Here is a 13,868-nt window from a genome sequence, read left to right as displayed (position 1 = left end):
TTATTATTTTTATTCTAAAAGTACACGTATAGAAGGCAAAGGCTTTATCTAAATGCAAAGTTAATAGCGAATAGTAAAAATTGCACGAGCCTAATGTTTACCTACTGGCCTACTGTTATGAGGCTATAAAGGTAAAAAAATAATAATAATAATAGAAAGAAAGAAAGAAAAAAAGAAGAAGTTAATTTAGTTAGCGGATCTCATGAAACTACAGGTTTAACGTAAGCCAACTGCCTACTTTGTTGTAATGGCTGGATTGTTGTCATATTCATAGGATTCTTAATAATAATAATAATAATAATAATAATAATAATAATAATAATAATAATAATAAAAATAATAAAAATAAAGAAGCATACACAAAGAGATAATGAAGCAGACAGAGATCAATTAATAAAATAAAGAAAATAGGATCAAACAATTTAACTAACAGTTAAAGGAAGGCCAGTTGATAAAAAATTGTTTTAAGAAGTGTTTTAAAAGATGGTACTGATGATGCAAGCCTTACCGCCTCAGGCAGGTCATTCCAAATCTGAGGCGCCCAGACTGAGAAGGATCCATCATCCTCTACTTTGGAAGAGCTCTCAGAGACCTGCCTGAGGCTGCATGAGTGCTCGGAGGGGGTTAAAAGTTCTGAAATGTAACTTTGGCGCAAGACCCAAATGAGCTTTAAAAGTGATCAATAAAATCTTAAAATGAATTCTGAATTGCACAGGCAGCCAGTGAAGAAAAGCCAAAACTGGGGTGATGTCTTTCAAAACCAGTGAGAAGCCTGGCTTCTGCGTTCCAAACCAGATGGGAGATGGATTTGGTGTCAAAACCAGAGAGGAGGGTTTTGCAATAATGTAGACAGGAGAAGATGAGAATGTAGATGACTTTTTCCAGGTTAGAGCAGGAGAGGACATGTTTGCTTTTATTAATTGTGTGGAGTTGGAGAAAACAGGATTTGTTGACTTTTTGATGTGAAGGTGGAAGTAGAGGTTAGAATCAAATATAATGCCAAGATTTCTGGTTCTGGCCGCAGGAGTAAAATTGGAAGCAAAAGGGCTGAGAATATTGCTGATGAGCCATCTAACTGTTGTAAAATTGTAGGCCATCACACCCTGCTAATGTCAAACAAATTAAGGTTTTTCTTCAGGGTAAATTGACTAATTTTCTGAATTTTTGTTTGTTATACACTAATATATTCCTAGACAAGGCATTTAGCTGTGGCATTGATAACTACTGGATGTGGTCCATACATTGCTCACATATGGCATGGATGCCAGAGATTCAAAATTTTAAGGAAATTGTCTTTTTTTTTGTTTAGCGGGGTAGTTGACTACCCACGGGGGGCTTTAATTTCCCAGACAGTGAAATCAATGGAGATGCTTTCTTCTTCTGAAGCACACGGGTTAGGGTGCTGTGGATTTACATACCTTGAAACGGTTGAAGATGCAGTTTGGCAAAAGATTAGAAAATGATAACTCCAATCTGGAGTTTGGACAAGTTTGGACATTGCTGTAGTTACAGGCTGAGCACCCATTTAGGCAGGGCAGCACTGTGGTGAGTAAAGAGATGAAGTTGTAGTGTGTCACACGTGGGTTACTGAAGTTAGAGGGCTTGTCTCATTGTGATGTTCTGGAGCAGATCATACTGATTGATACTTTGCAGTGACATCACAGTGGGGGTGTTCTACATGAATCTGTATGGTGGAATGTTCAGCAGTTACCATGGTGACACAAAGCACACATTAGCTGCTGAAAAAAAAGCTGGAAATTAGCATTTTGCTAAATCTGGTGCAGCCATCTTTTTAATGTATCTGCACACTGTCCTTCAAATAAATACATAAATAAATAAAATAAATAAAACTCAAGAAACAACACACAATGGATTTAAACAGCACATTTTCAAGAGCCTGTCTTCAATAGGAGCTTTCATGGTTTTGTTTAGGAGTTTGACTTTCCACAAAAAAAGATGAGAGTGAATAACTGAAAAAATTTGGCCAATGCTAGTTAGCTTGTGACCAATACTATTTGAAAGGGACTTGTTTAACAGTTGAGTCAGCTCTTGCTGGTCAGATTGTGTTGAAATAAAGCTCAAATTAAACTCTAATCAAGCTTAGTGCCTACAGTTAGCATCACACCCCCAAGGAATGTTGATGACATCAGCTGCAAAGCATCAATTAGGTTCAAGATGGTTACAGGTGCAATCACTGACATACAGGATACATTCTTTGTTAAGCAATGGTATGTACTATGGCATCAGTCAGAGTGGCCTTTTCCAGATGTGCAGGGACTATATTTTTAGATTTTGAGGGCATTGATGCTTGTTTAGTGTGTGGAGGGAAAAAAAAACATGAGCATCCCTTCCAGGAGGACATTACCTTGTTCTGCAACAATGTGTCAGTGATTGTGGGGAGAATTGTGGGGCATCATCCTCGCTCTGTTCCTCTTTATGCTTCATGTGGCAGTCCAGCACATGGTACATGCATTCAGCCTGGGAGCTTTAGGGTTTTGCACAGTATCTTTGCTGTTCCTGGAACTTTTGGAGGTGTTTTCCCATGTTGATCTTGGGGTTTCCAGTCTATATTATGCACAGATTTTTTACCTCTTTGAAGTTGCCATTTGCTTGTGGTACTGGTAACTGTCCTAAATGTCTGCTGTTGTTCTGTTTCTGAGTGAGATCCCTTGTGTATGGATTACCTTACTTCTCCGACTACACTTCTCAAGCCTGACTGAGATTCCAATGTTTGTACTGTAGATAGGCCTATGATTATTTAATGAACACATGAATAGGCTCATGCCTTTTCCAGGTAACTATAACATAGGCTTACATAGATCATTATTTTATATATTTTTGTATTATAAACGGCAATATTGGTGTATATAGCTTAATAATGGAAACCCGGCTATTAACCTCTGACAGGCCCTGCTATCTTCTGAAGAGATATATAGGCCCCTGTCCGTCATCTGAGATTATGACTTTTTTCTGATTTTGACTCCGGAACAGAAGAGGGCAGCAGATGGCATTTTACGCTGCTAAACATTGCCGAGTTGTGCTACGGAGCGGTGGTACTGGACAGAGGTACTGAGCAGACAAACGGTGTACTAAGATCTGATAGCTCTGTAAAGGTACGGTTGCTTTTCGGCTAATGATGTAGTTTGTCGTTGAACGAAGACCTTACGTGTGCCTGGGGTGGGCTAACCAGGCTCTGCACTCTGTGCACTGTGCAGTTCAGGGGTCGACACTGGTAGATGAGGTTTCATTTAGTCGCACTAGCCATTATTTATATTTTTACGAATGAGGTTTTCCTGTAATTCGCTAGGCTTACAGGGGGAACCACATTCAAGATTCATGGTGTGGTGATCAGGCTCATTAGAGCTCGAGATTGAATGCCAAAAATGTTACGTTTGTGGCCAGACGGCCAAAATGGCCATTGAAATAGATTAGCAAAAATTTGTAAAGGAAAAAAAAGGGGAAAACAAAAGGGTCGTTGAACAATGCGATAAGCTGTAGGGTCACTACTTGTAAATACATTTATCACACTATACTGTCTGAATACGTTCCAATGAACGGATCCTTTATACAGTTACTTTTGTTTACATTTTTGGGGGGGTAATTTCTATGGGCGTTTTGTACACAAACATGGCGGACTTTGCGAATAACTTTCCTTTTTTCACATTTGATTCAAAGCGCTGTTTATTTTCTGTATAAGTAACAATATTTTATTTTTTTATTCTTTTTATATTTCAATTTTAAATCTGAATACTACTAGTAGAATGGCCTAGTATATATTTTCTGATGTGCTACTTTGTGGCTTTAGTTTGAATCCCCCTAAAAGCTAATTAATCTGCTGTGTTTAGCACATGATGATGAGTGAGCCCAGGAGCCCTGGAGTTCCCCCTGCGGTGCATCCAGACACACTGAGTTCCACAGTGGAGATGGACCCTGTGGAGTACACCCTGAGAAAACGCCTTCCTCGTAAACTACCCAAAAGGCGCAACGATGTCTATGTGAACATGAAAACGGACTTCCGGGCTCAACTGGCAAGGTGTCAGAAGCTGCTAGAAGGTGGAGGTCATCGGGAGATCTGTGTTCATGGTCTGGGCTTAGCTATCAACAGAGCCATTAACATAGCCCTCCAGCTTCAGGCCAGCAGCCAGGGAGCACTGCAGCTGGCCACCAACACCTCCACAGTGGAGCTGGTGGATGATCTGGAGCCAGAGGACCCTGATGAGACGGGGGAACCAATGACGCGCACACGCAACAACTCTGCAATACACATAAAAGTCTTCTATCCTGACCCCCAGTGAACTTTAATTTCTGTGAGAGAGTGGACTCTTAATAAAACATAAAATTATGCCTTATTTATATACCTGTTTCCCACCAGATTTACTTGACAGTGTGAAGCCTGTGAACAAAAGCATGCTAGACCTTGTTGCAGTGTCCACTAGGTGTCACTACTTAATATGGATTTAATCTTGGCAAACTCACTCATGGTGACATTATGTTCTGTGTCCTCAAATGAAAAGTGACACCATCCACTTCGATAATGAGTCAGTCTGGTTCTACTTTATAATGAATGCAGTATTTTTTAAAAATGCAATCTGTAGTAGCAAGGACCCCATAATAAAATGAATAAATCAGACGCTCTTTCTGTTGAAATTCAAAATCTTTTTTTATCCAAGAATAATTATTTATATTTAAATAGAAAATCATGGAAAAAAAACAGGAAATAACAAAGCCAAACATATCAAACTACTGCTTGCTTTTCACGCATGGCAAGCCTACAGGCTCCAAAAAGCAAACAAACAGAGCGGAAGCCTCACAGCAGTATGGCCCCAGGACTGTCTGAGAACCTCTAGTTTCAGGACTCACAAGTGGGAAAGGGAAACAGTGCTGACATCAGATGATGGGAAGCTTTGTGCAATCAGGAGCTCTCAGGATATTTAGTGTGAAGGCCAGCAGCAGTGACAGTCAGCATGGCGCTGCTGTAGTGGCAGATAAAGACACAAACATGTCCTCTCTGCCCCCTCGTACTCTCAAACATGAGCTGTCATACAGGTACATTCACTCTGCTCAAAAACGGCAGCCATTATATTAGATAATAAATAATAGTTACAGCCCACAGTTAAACATCCACAACCTCGAAGACAATACAAATATACCACTCTCAATAAGCAGCTTCATATAAATAGTAGTACAAATATTAAACATTAGAACAAACTAAGACTTACACATGAGGCGTGGCTAAATGTTCAGGCACATGAGGTGAGGCAGCAGTAGCCGAAATGTAAGTCTACACTGTACATAGCAGTGATCCCCCACATAACCTCAGGCCATCCACAATAAAAGTGCAAAGGAGTGCTAGATGAAGAGCTCAGAGCAGGGTTTCCAAGGCCTGTTTCTGCCTCATATCCACAAACGTCAAGTCCACCAGGGAGCGCTCTCTTCAACTGACCATTAGAGGTCCTTGTGCTAGCTTGACCTAGCATGTCTACAGTGCAGTGCTTTAAATGCACAAGAGCATCTGTGTGACCAGGGAACGATCAGCTGACATCATGTTGTTGACACGCCTGTGCGCTGAGCAATAGCAGGCGCACCTTGCCACGCAAAAAGTTCAAGTGAACTTGTAGCAGTTCTGTTGGTGATGAAACTATCCATGTTCCCTCAAGTCCTGTGGTACTTGTAGGCGGACTATATTCCTAAAACATAAAATAAGTTAAAGTTTGCTGTATAATCATAATAATAACACTTAAATAAAGGAGTTTTCTCATCAGTGCCCTTTTATGACCTGTGCGGTATTATGAGGGAGAAGCTCACCTGCAGGTTGAGGGTCCCCAGCACGCCGCTGAGGCTCAGCAGGTTGTTGATACAAGAGTCGATGTAGCTGTGCAACTGTGTGTTAGTGACAGATGCACGCAGTAGATTCAAGGCCTGCTGCAACAACCATAATCCCGACTGCACCTCCAGGGCCTGCTCTGATGCCTGAAAAAAACATCAACTTATCCAAAACAGCCATTGAAGACTAAGGGCTAAGACACTATTTTTTTAACTAGTGCTGTTTGAGAAGACATTTGCTTCATGACTTACATTTTTATTTTCCCAGACTTCAAAGTCAACTCTGGTTTGAGGAACAGTGACAGACTCGGACAGAAGACATCCTTCTCGACACACTTTCTAAAGTAGGTGAGGGCAGTTAGTGACAGCTTCACTTTGTGTGGCTTCAGCACTAATCCTTGTTGTTACCCACCATAGCAGCTTCAGCGTCTCGTGCCTCCTTGATGAAGTGGTTGAGGACCCTAAGGTCACAGATGGGCTTCAGTGGGGACGGTAGGGAGGGCCTGGACAATTCCAACACCATCAGCAGCAAGGCGAGCAGTCCTGAAGACAAAAGCAGGTCAATACACTCAGCTTTGTGTCACGCCAATATCTATATTTGTGTACTTGCTTAACTGGTTTTATTTGCCCTACAAACACAAGTTCCCCCCTGCTAGTTCCCACTCACTCCCCCTGATGTAATTCCTGCTCTAAGTCATAAAACCTTGTCTTTCAGCACATGCTGTCTTTTTGTGTTATGTATAGTATGATATGATGGTTTGACAGTCAGTTGACAGTCATTTCAAAATCCATTTGTTGCGGTTAATCCTATAAGTTGTTTTAGCTGCACTCCTTTCACTCTTTTATTCTCTCTCCTCACTCTTTCTTGCTCTTTCTTTGCTTCATACCCTCCCACTCACTCTTTGCTTCTCAAGACTAGTTTACAGTTGGGCATCAAACTTGAGTTGAGTGCTGGTGCTCTGTACCGGTCGAGCTTCCGCATATCAGGACCCTGGTGCGTCGTGGGATTCCAAACAACTTAATTTATTTATTAGGAACAATCACATTAAGCTTGTATTCTATGCCAACCTTTAACAGCTGCTAGATTTTTTAATCAATTGTCCATTAAGTATTTGTAGGTAAACCAATCACAGTGTTTCGTAGCTCTTGGACGCTCAGTGCATTTTTGGCCGAAGTGCACATATGCAACACATACACCACACAGCAAAAAACACAAGTTTTCTGATTGGCTACTAGGAGTGTTACAAAGCTGCCCTGCATTGATTTGATGCTCAAGTATAAAACTGCCTTCATTCTTTGTTCCCCAATCCATGTCACTCTTTGCCTCTCATGCACTCTGCTCCTCAATGCTTCACACTCACTTCTCTTTTCTCCTTGTTCTCCTATTACTTCTCTTTGTTCTTCACTCACTGCTTGCGCCTCACCCTCTCACTCACTTTATTTCTCACTCTTGACTTCATACTCAAGCTTTATTCCACACTCACTGCTCTCACAAATTCTTCTCTGCCTTTCTTGCATACTCTTTGCTCCTTTCACTCTTTGCTCCCTTCACTCTTTGCTCTTCACTCACTGTTTGCTTATTCACCCTCACACTCACTCTTTTCTCCTCGCAACCCTCTCACTTACTCATTCCTCCTCAATCCTCCTTACACTTTTTGCTACTCAGTCCCTCTCATTCAACTCTTTGTTCTTCACTTCAATTCTCAATATCGCTTTGTTACTCACTCTTCTTTACTCAATTTATTCCTCACTCCCCTCACTCACTCTTTTCATTCTAACTCCTCTCTCACTCACTCATTGTGTGTTGTTTACTTTTTTTTACTCAAACTTTGCTCCGCAGCCTTCCTTGCTCACTGTTTACTCCTCACCCCTTGCTCACTTGTCACTTACTGCTCTCTTCCCGCTTCTTGCCTTTATTAAAACAGGATGAAAACAAGGAAGCGTTTTCAGCCATGTTGTGTCTCCTAAGATTTGATGCTGGAGGATAAGTTTTTGGGTAAGTTGAGCAATATTATGAGAAAACTCTTTCTCTCTCCAATTACAGGTTAGTGTTTATTATTCTATTTAGTTATTTATATTTTGCAGTTTGTACAAAATTTCATTAGGAATATACAATGTATCTGTTTCAATATCAGTATCGGCGATCCTAGATATTGGTAACGATACTGACAATTTAGCAGATATTTGTCAGCAATATTTTTTCTAACTACCCCAGTCTGTGTATGCCCATGTGCCATGTCCAGGCTGTTCTCATTGCATCAGATTTGTCTTTTAGAATAGACATAACTAAAAATGAAATAGATGTTACATTAGGCTAAGAATACGGCTGTATTTATGCAAACACTCAACTACTTATTTTATATCCCACATAAATACATTTTGATTAAACCTTGTGGGCCTTGATGTGGATTTAAAATCATTAAAATAAGTTTAATATCGATGTTGGCAAATATCGGTCACAGCAGCAGTATTGGATATCCGCATTGGCTCAAAAAAATCCATATTGGAACTCGAAGTTCCATCTACATGTGGCTAAATGAAATACAAATCAGTCCTAATAATTAAAATGAACTAATGCACAACATCTGTTCACAATTGAGGACAGAAAAATGAATAGTATGGAAGCAGTATGAAGTCTCCTCAAAAACTGTTCTTCAAAAAGAGCTATTTGGCCAACATGTAGTCAACAGCCTGTGTATTATTAGTTGCGCAGATGTGGCTTTAGCCCAATTATTGTTTAAAACCAAATTGCATAAAAATTGGAGCCACATTTTTTCTTATGGAAAATACATACATAAATGAACCAAATTCCATCTCTACCTGCAACCCATCCTGCATCACTGAAAACTCCTGGCATATATATTTCTGTATGATATCAATGTCGGTGTTTTACCAACATTCACATTGCAGTCTTCTTTTCTATCTCAATTGCCTGTGCTCTGCTGGTGAGAATGATGAACAACCAACTGTTGTATCAGTGTGGTGTGATATGTGATGCAAATCATTTGTTTACTAAAAGGTGCTCAGCTTTAACTGAGATCTTGACCGTGAGCGTGGTTGCTTCTCCACAGATCTAACTTGTAAGTTGGCATGGTGGCATCACATGCTTGTATCTGCTGCATAGAGATAAATAAGGCTAAATCCATACTGTGGACCATTCAAGGTAATGCATTAACATCTCCATAGAGATCATTAGGTGACAGACTCTTCACCAGAAAAGTTACATTGTACAAATAAGGTTTAAGTTAGTACACCAACACATCATAAATATAGAGCTATGAATATGAATTTTAGTCCTGAAAGCCAAGGATAAATTGGTTTGCTGCAGACCTGCAGCAAATACTGATGATGTTGATCATGAGGCCATCATGTTCCTTTGTTTCAACTGCACTGAATGCACTCTTTCAGAGGCCGGTAAATGTGACGCAAAAGGATCAAATAGAGATAGATCTGTCTGTGATCAGCAGCTGAACCTATGCCCTCTCTACAGTTGGTGGCACCCCCGGCTCTCTCGCAGTGTATAATATGATAAAGACAGTGTTTCTGAGGTAAATGCTTCGGTGTCTAAACATTTAACACCATGTAGTGTAATAGAGTGAGAAAAGAACATGGCCAGAATTGTATGAGAGGATTACTGTGACTCTTTCACCTCTCCCCTGCCTACGTGAGAATGCTTCAATCTTCTCCTTGTATACACTGGCTCTCTGTCTCACTACTGTGGCGGAATTTGTAATCTAGGACTGTGGCCAATGTAAAACCACAAACCCAAGTACCCCTTCAGACCACAAGCACAGTGCACGTGCTTGACCCCTGATATGACAGCTCACATAAAGCAGCACATCAGCTACACTTAACAAGTGTGTCAGTGGCACAGACGAGCAGTGCACTTAAAGGTCAGCCAGGTCTCACAATCTCAACCATGACATGACAAAAAGCAGCCTAATGAGATGCGGCACCACTGTGACGTCCCTCCCTGTTGGATGCCTCAGGACTATCTGCTTTTGGTAACCTCTGGTTCTTCTCTGCTGACATATGGATGACATAAGATCAGAAGTGCCCACTCAGCGTCTACATAAAGGGGTACTTGGAGAAAGTCAAATACCTTAGCAGAGTGGCATAACATAATGTCTGTTATGTTTATAAAAGAAACATTTGATGCTTGAATAACATTAAAACTACTTAAGTTTAATTCTAGCTAATTCTAGCTGCTTTCTAGGAACTACTTACACAAAACGACCCTTTCCTAATCTCACAAAGAACTGCACTATTTATCTTTTTATTACTACTTTTATTACTACCTCTATTATAAATGAACTACCATGACCAATGCATGTCTCCGTGTGAAATCTATAACGTTCTATCTTATCTTAGAGCTCAGGAGCCAGACCTCTCATATACGCACGTCCTCTTGGTCTTTTAACCTTTTAAGAAAAGGATGCTGCACTGTCTATTCAGCCACAGAGACGCACAAAATCGTCTTACCTCCGGCAGTTTGTTGCAACATTTGCTTTAATTAAGTCGTCGCCTAACAACATTGTTGAAGATGAATAAAAGCCTTACGGATCGAGTTAGAGGGGCCAATCAAATCCCAGAGATCCAGCATATATCCATGCGCGCCAGTCCTCCAAGGCTGCTGCTCAGAAAGCCCTTGGCGCGAGCGGTCTTCTACCACACACTACATGACTGCGGTGCTCTGACTAAAACTTCCACAGTATTTACCTCCCCTTGGAGTGAAGCGATAACGTGATTGCTTACGAGGACGCGCCTTTTACGCGCCGCGCTGAGCGGTTAAATATCAACCCATGCATGCAACCCCCTTTGCGTAAATAAGGGAAAAAAAAGAGTAATGTCCACAGACAGAATACAGGGAAAAACATTGGGCATGGTTGTAACTCACTGGGTAAGTCCATAGCGGAACGTGCCCCCTTCACTGGATCCTCGCGGTTTGCTCCATGGGTCCGTCTATTGCCTATTAATTGGACGCACTTTGTGGATCTTCAGCACTTATCCGGTAGGTGTTTCTAAAAACTGATCCTGTTTGTTTATTGATGACTTCAAAAATTAAGTTGCACTTTCAGTGATGACAATTTGAACTGGCCCCCTCCACACAGGGAAATGTTTTTCATTTTTATTGAATATAAAGCCCTCTGTTAAACATCGTCTTCTGCAGACATCCCATGAATCTCCCGTGTTCTTCACTGTGAAGGACATACAGTTCAACAGCCAAGTTACCTTTTACTCCTTTAATGCGTTTAATGTGTCTCGTTATTGCCTATAAAATTCTGTGTTTATTGCTCTTAGCCACTGCTGTTCACACAAGAATTATTTTTCGTTGTGAGATCGCTTTTGTTGATAAGTCCGTTTTTTGGATAATGTTGCTTTTAGAACTAGAACTACTACTATCCTATCGTTTGTCAGGGTGCAATAGCCTGTTGCGTGTGCGAGCGCGTTCACCCATTCTTTAGCCTCAGTGTAGAAAAAAAATCACCGCTTCCTCTCAGGGTCCCACGTTTGGTTTTCGTAAACAACAAAAAATCCCCTTGCTTCGACTAGCCTTCAGACTGTCAAATTATGGTTTAGGCCTATAATTCAAATAGACTTACATTTCAGTTCAGCCAAGTACCTTCAGGTTGATCATTCTTAAATGAGAAAGGCTGTCCAGTCGCAGAGCTGAATGGGACAATTCAGTATGGCTGGAGAAGTGCACAAATTCACGTGCATATATTAAAGAAGGGGACCTGTTACAATGTTGGACTTCGTCCACCTAAGAATTCCTGGAATAGTTTGAATAGCAGTGATCACTTGTCATATCTTTGATGTTCCCAGAAGATTACAAAAGTGTGCCTCTCCACTTAACTGTGACAAAAATAACACAGCCAATGATGCCAAAGGTGGAATGTCATTTATTGTAGTAGAAGCTGGAATAGTGTTTTCATGTGTCCTCAATCCAACCCCTGCAGCCCTGTGGAACCACGCGGAGGAATAGTTTCCTGGAAGTCCTGTGTGTGTAAAGCTTACAGGACATTTTCTATCATACAGGAAGTGTGGCTGTGTATGCATAATTTGCAGTCCTTATGTAGTGTTATACACGTGGATCTGGCAGAAATCCTGATATAACACATCTAACTAACGCATTAGCCACATCTCTATAGTAAAGTCCACAAGTGAATAGGCCTGTCACAATCACAAGTACAAGTACAATATATTGCTGAAAAAATAGAGACAATAATATTGAAACTACATTATGCCACTGACACGATGACCCTAAAACAGGATTATCCTAAAAAAATATTCTGAAAGTGCAATATTGTTAAAAACATGATCTATAAATAAATAACAGAATAAAACACTTGGAACACAAGCATAGCCAAAAAAAAATACAGAAAGTCCTACAAGTACAAAGAAATACAATATTGACCCCCAAAAAATTATTGTTCCATCTATCATGTATTGAACAAAAGGTGGATATAATAATTATCATGAGATGCCTCTGACTTTGTTGGATCAGTTGGTGTATTACTATTACACTATTCAGGAAACACTACAGTCTGACTGTTAATATATGAACACTACAGTTTGACTGTTCTCATATATGAACACTATAGTCGGTCTCTTCTCATATGAACACTACAGTTTGATTGTTCATATATGAACATTACAGTCTGGCTGTATAATATAGACAATAGTAATGTTCTAAACTGTTGTCAGTGTGGGCGGTCATACTTGGGACTTACAACACTGTTTACTGGCCAGTGCAGTGTGTGGTCAAAGGGGCTGTTTGCTTATGTTTGAGTAAAAGTGACACAGAGAGACAAGGTACGTGCTGCGCGACATGCTCCAGGAGCAGGGCAGGGCCATGAGGGGGCTGTGAGGGGGTGTCCAGTCACACTGACTCCTCACTTGGAGAGGAACAAAGTCACAGAGGTGAAGGTGATTGAAAAGAAATAAACCCTGAATGCTCTTTCCATAGTGCAACTGATGAAGGGACTGGGCGAGCCACCAGCTCCGCACAGTGGCGCGCCGCGAGACAGGAAACTTGACCGAAGAATAAGGGACACATGGCCAGGGAGCATGACCGTGGACAGGAGACACCCCCCAGGTCGGAAGTCTTTGTTTCTGTGTCTGTGAATCATTGTGATTTTTGCAAAATGTGGCACCTAAACAATCCTCCAGGCTGGGCCAAATATAAGACCAAGGATACACTGAGACAGACAGGGCCAATACAAACAAGGCGAGACAGAGACTTAATCTAAGTCTGAAACTGGTGTTATTTTTGTATAACTACCGTAATGTAAAGTGATTTCAAAATTTTCCAAATGCACTACAGAACAGAAATGGCGTGTAAAACACACAAAAAGTCAGGTCAAGAAAAGATTAAAAATAAATGTATGAAAAATGTACACCTGTAAAATCTTCGCATACATACTCAAAATAATGTAGAGTTATAGTCTTATAGTATATTACTTAAAAGGCACACAATATACAACATGATCTAACCTAGATGAACAGTAAGGATATACTACTCAAATTCAACCTTTTAACACAATGACTGGCAGATGTGTATTTCGGACCAATCAGATGGAGGCTGGACAATGTGGTTGAGGTGTCTTGCTCAGGAACAAAACAATATGCAGTTGAATGAGGTTTGAAAGCCCATCTCAGTTGTTTGGCACCTCATAGCATTTCCACAATATGCTTTATATTATTTTTTTTTTTTTACAGGTTACTTTTTTTTTTGTAAGCAAGGCTTCCTCTCCATTGATCCGACCTGTAACTTGGCCCCTTTCAGAAAAGTTACACACATCCAAAGTGACTTCCAAACCTGACCAGACCTGAGTGAATGGATGTGAGTGCATGTTGCAGCTTAGCTGTCCCGGGAACCTGCATAAAAAGACTCTGCATGTATAATGATATATACAATGATGTAAAGTTATATGCTTCATCCAGAAGAAGCCACTGAGCACGTTATCCATCTGCAGGTGAATACCAGCTACCTGGATGTACTCACAGTGGCGCATGATCTGCCAGGATGACCCGGGCCCTGC

At 40.7% G+C, this 13,868-nt stretch overlaps 2 protein-coding genes across 3 annotated transcripts; one reads left to right on the top strand and one right to left on the bottom strand.

Annotated features, from left to right (window-relative positions):
* The first annotated feature begins 3,032 nt into the window (after positions 1 to 3,032).
* Positions 3,033 to 4,631, top strand: pop7 (POP7 homolog, ribonuclease P/MRP subunit). The gene is made up of 2 exons (XM_033983945.2): positions 3,033 to 3,113; positions 3,846 to 4,631. The coding sequence occupies exon 2, from the start codon at positions 3,849 to 3,851 to the stop codon at positions 4,293 to 4,295; it is 447 nt and encodes a 148-aa protein (XP_033839836.1). The 5' UTR covers positions 3,033 to 3,113; positions 3,846 to 3,848; the 3' UTR covers positions 4,296 to 4,631.
* An 86-nt stretch (positions 4,632 to 4,717) lies between these two features.
* Positions 4,718 to 10,789, bottom strand: epoa (erythropoietin a). 2 transcript variants are annotated; one of them, XM_055228817.1, is made up of 5 exons: positions 10,721 to 10,789; positions 6,236 to 6,366; positions 6,076 to 6,162; positions 5,806 to 5,970; positions 4,718 to 5,687 (listed from the first exon to the last, which is right to left on the bottom strand). In XM_055228817.1, exons 1-5 carry the CDS (start codon positions 10,731 to 10,733, stop codon positions 5,532 to 5,534), a joined length of 552 nt encoding a protein of 183 aa, XP_055084792.1. In that variant the 5' UTR covers positions 10,734 to 10,789; the 3' UTR covers positions 4,718 to 5,531. The 2 variants fall into 2 exon arrangements, with proteins under 2 accessions (XP_055084792.1, XP_033839995.1); XM_033984104.2 differs by lacking the exon at positions 10,721 to 10,789 and adding an exon at positions 10,384 to 10,537.
* Positions 10,790 to 13,868: the final 3,079 nt, after the last annotated feature.

The sequence above is a fragment of the Periophthalmus magnuspinnatus genome, chromosome 18 (genome assembly GCF_009829125.3).
Source record: "Periophthalmus magnuspinnatus isolate fPerMag1 chromosome 18, fPerMag1.2.pri, whole genome shotgun sequence".
NCBI lineage: Eukaryota > Metazoa > Chordata > Actinopteri > Gobiiformes > Gobiidae > Periophthalmus > Periophthalmus magnuspinnatus.
The sequence above is the reverse complement of the archived record's forward strand: the minus strand, read 5'-3'. Positions and strand labels throughout refer to the sequence as shown.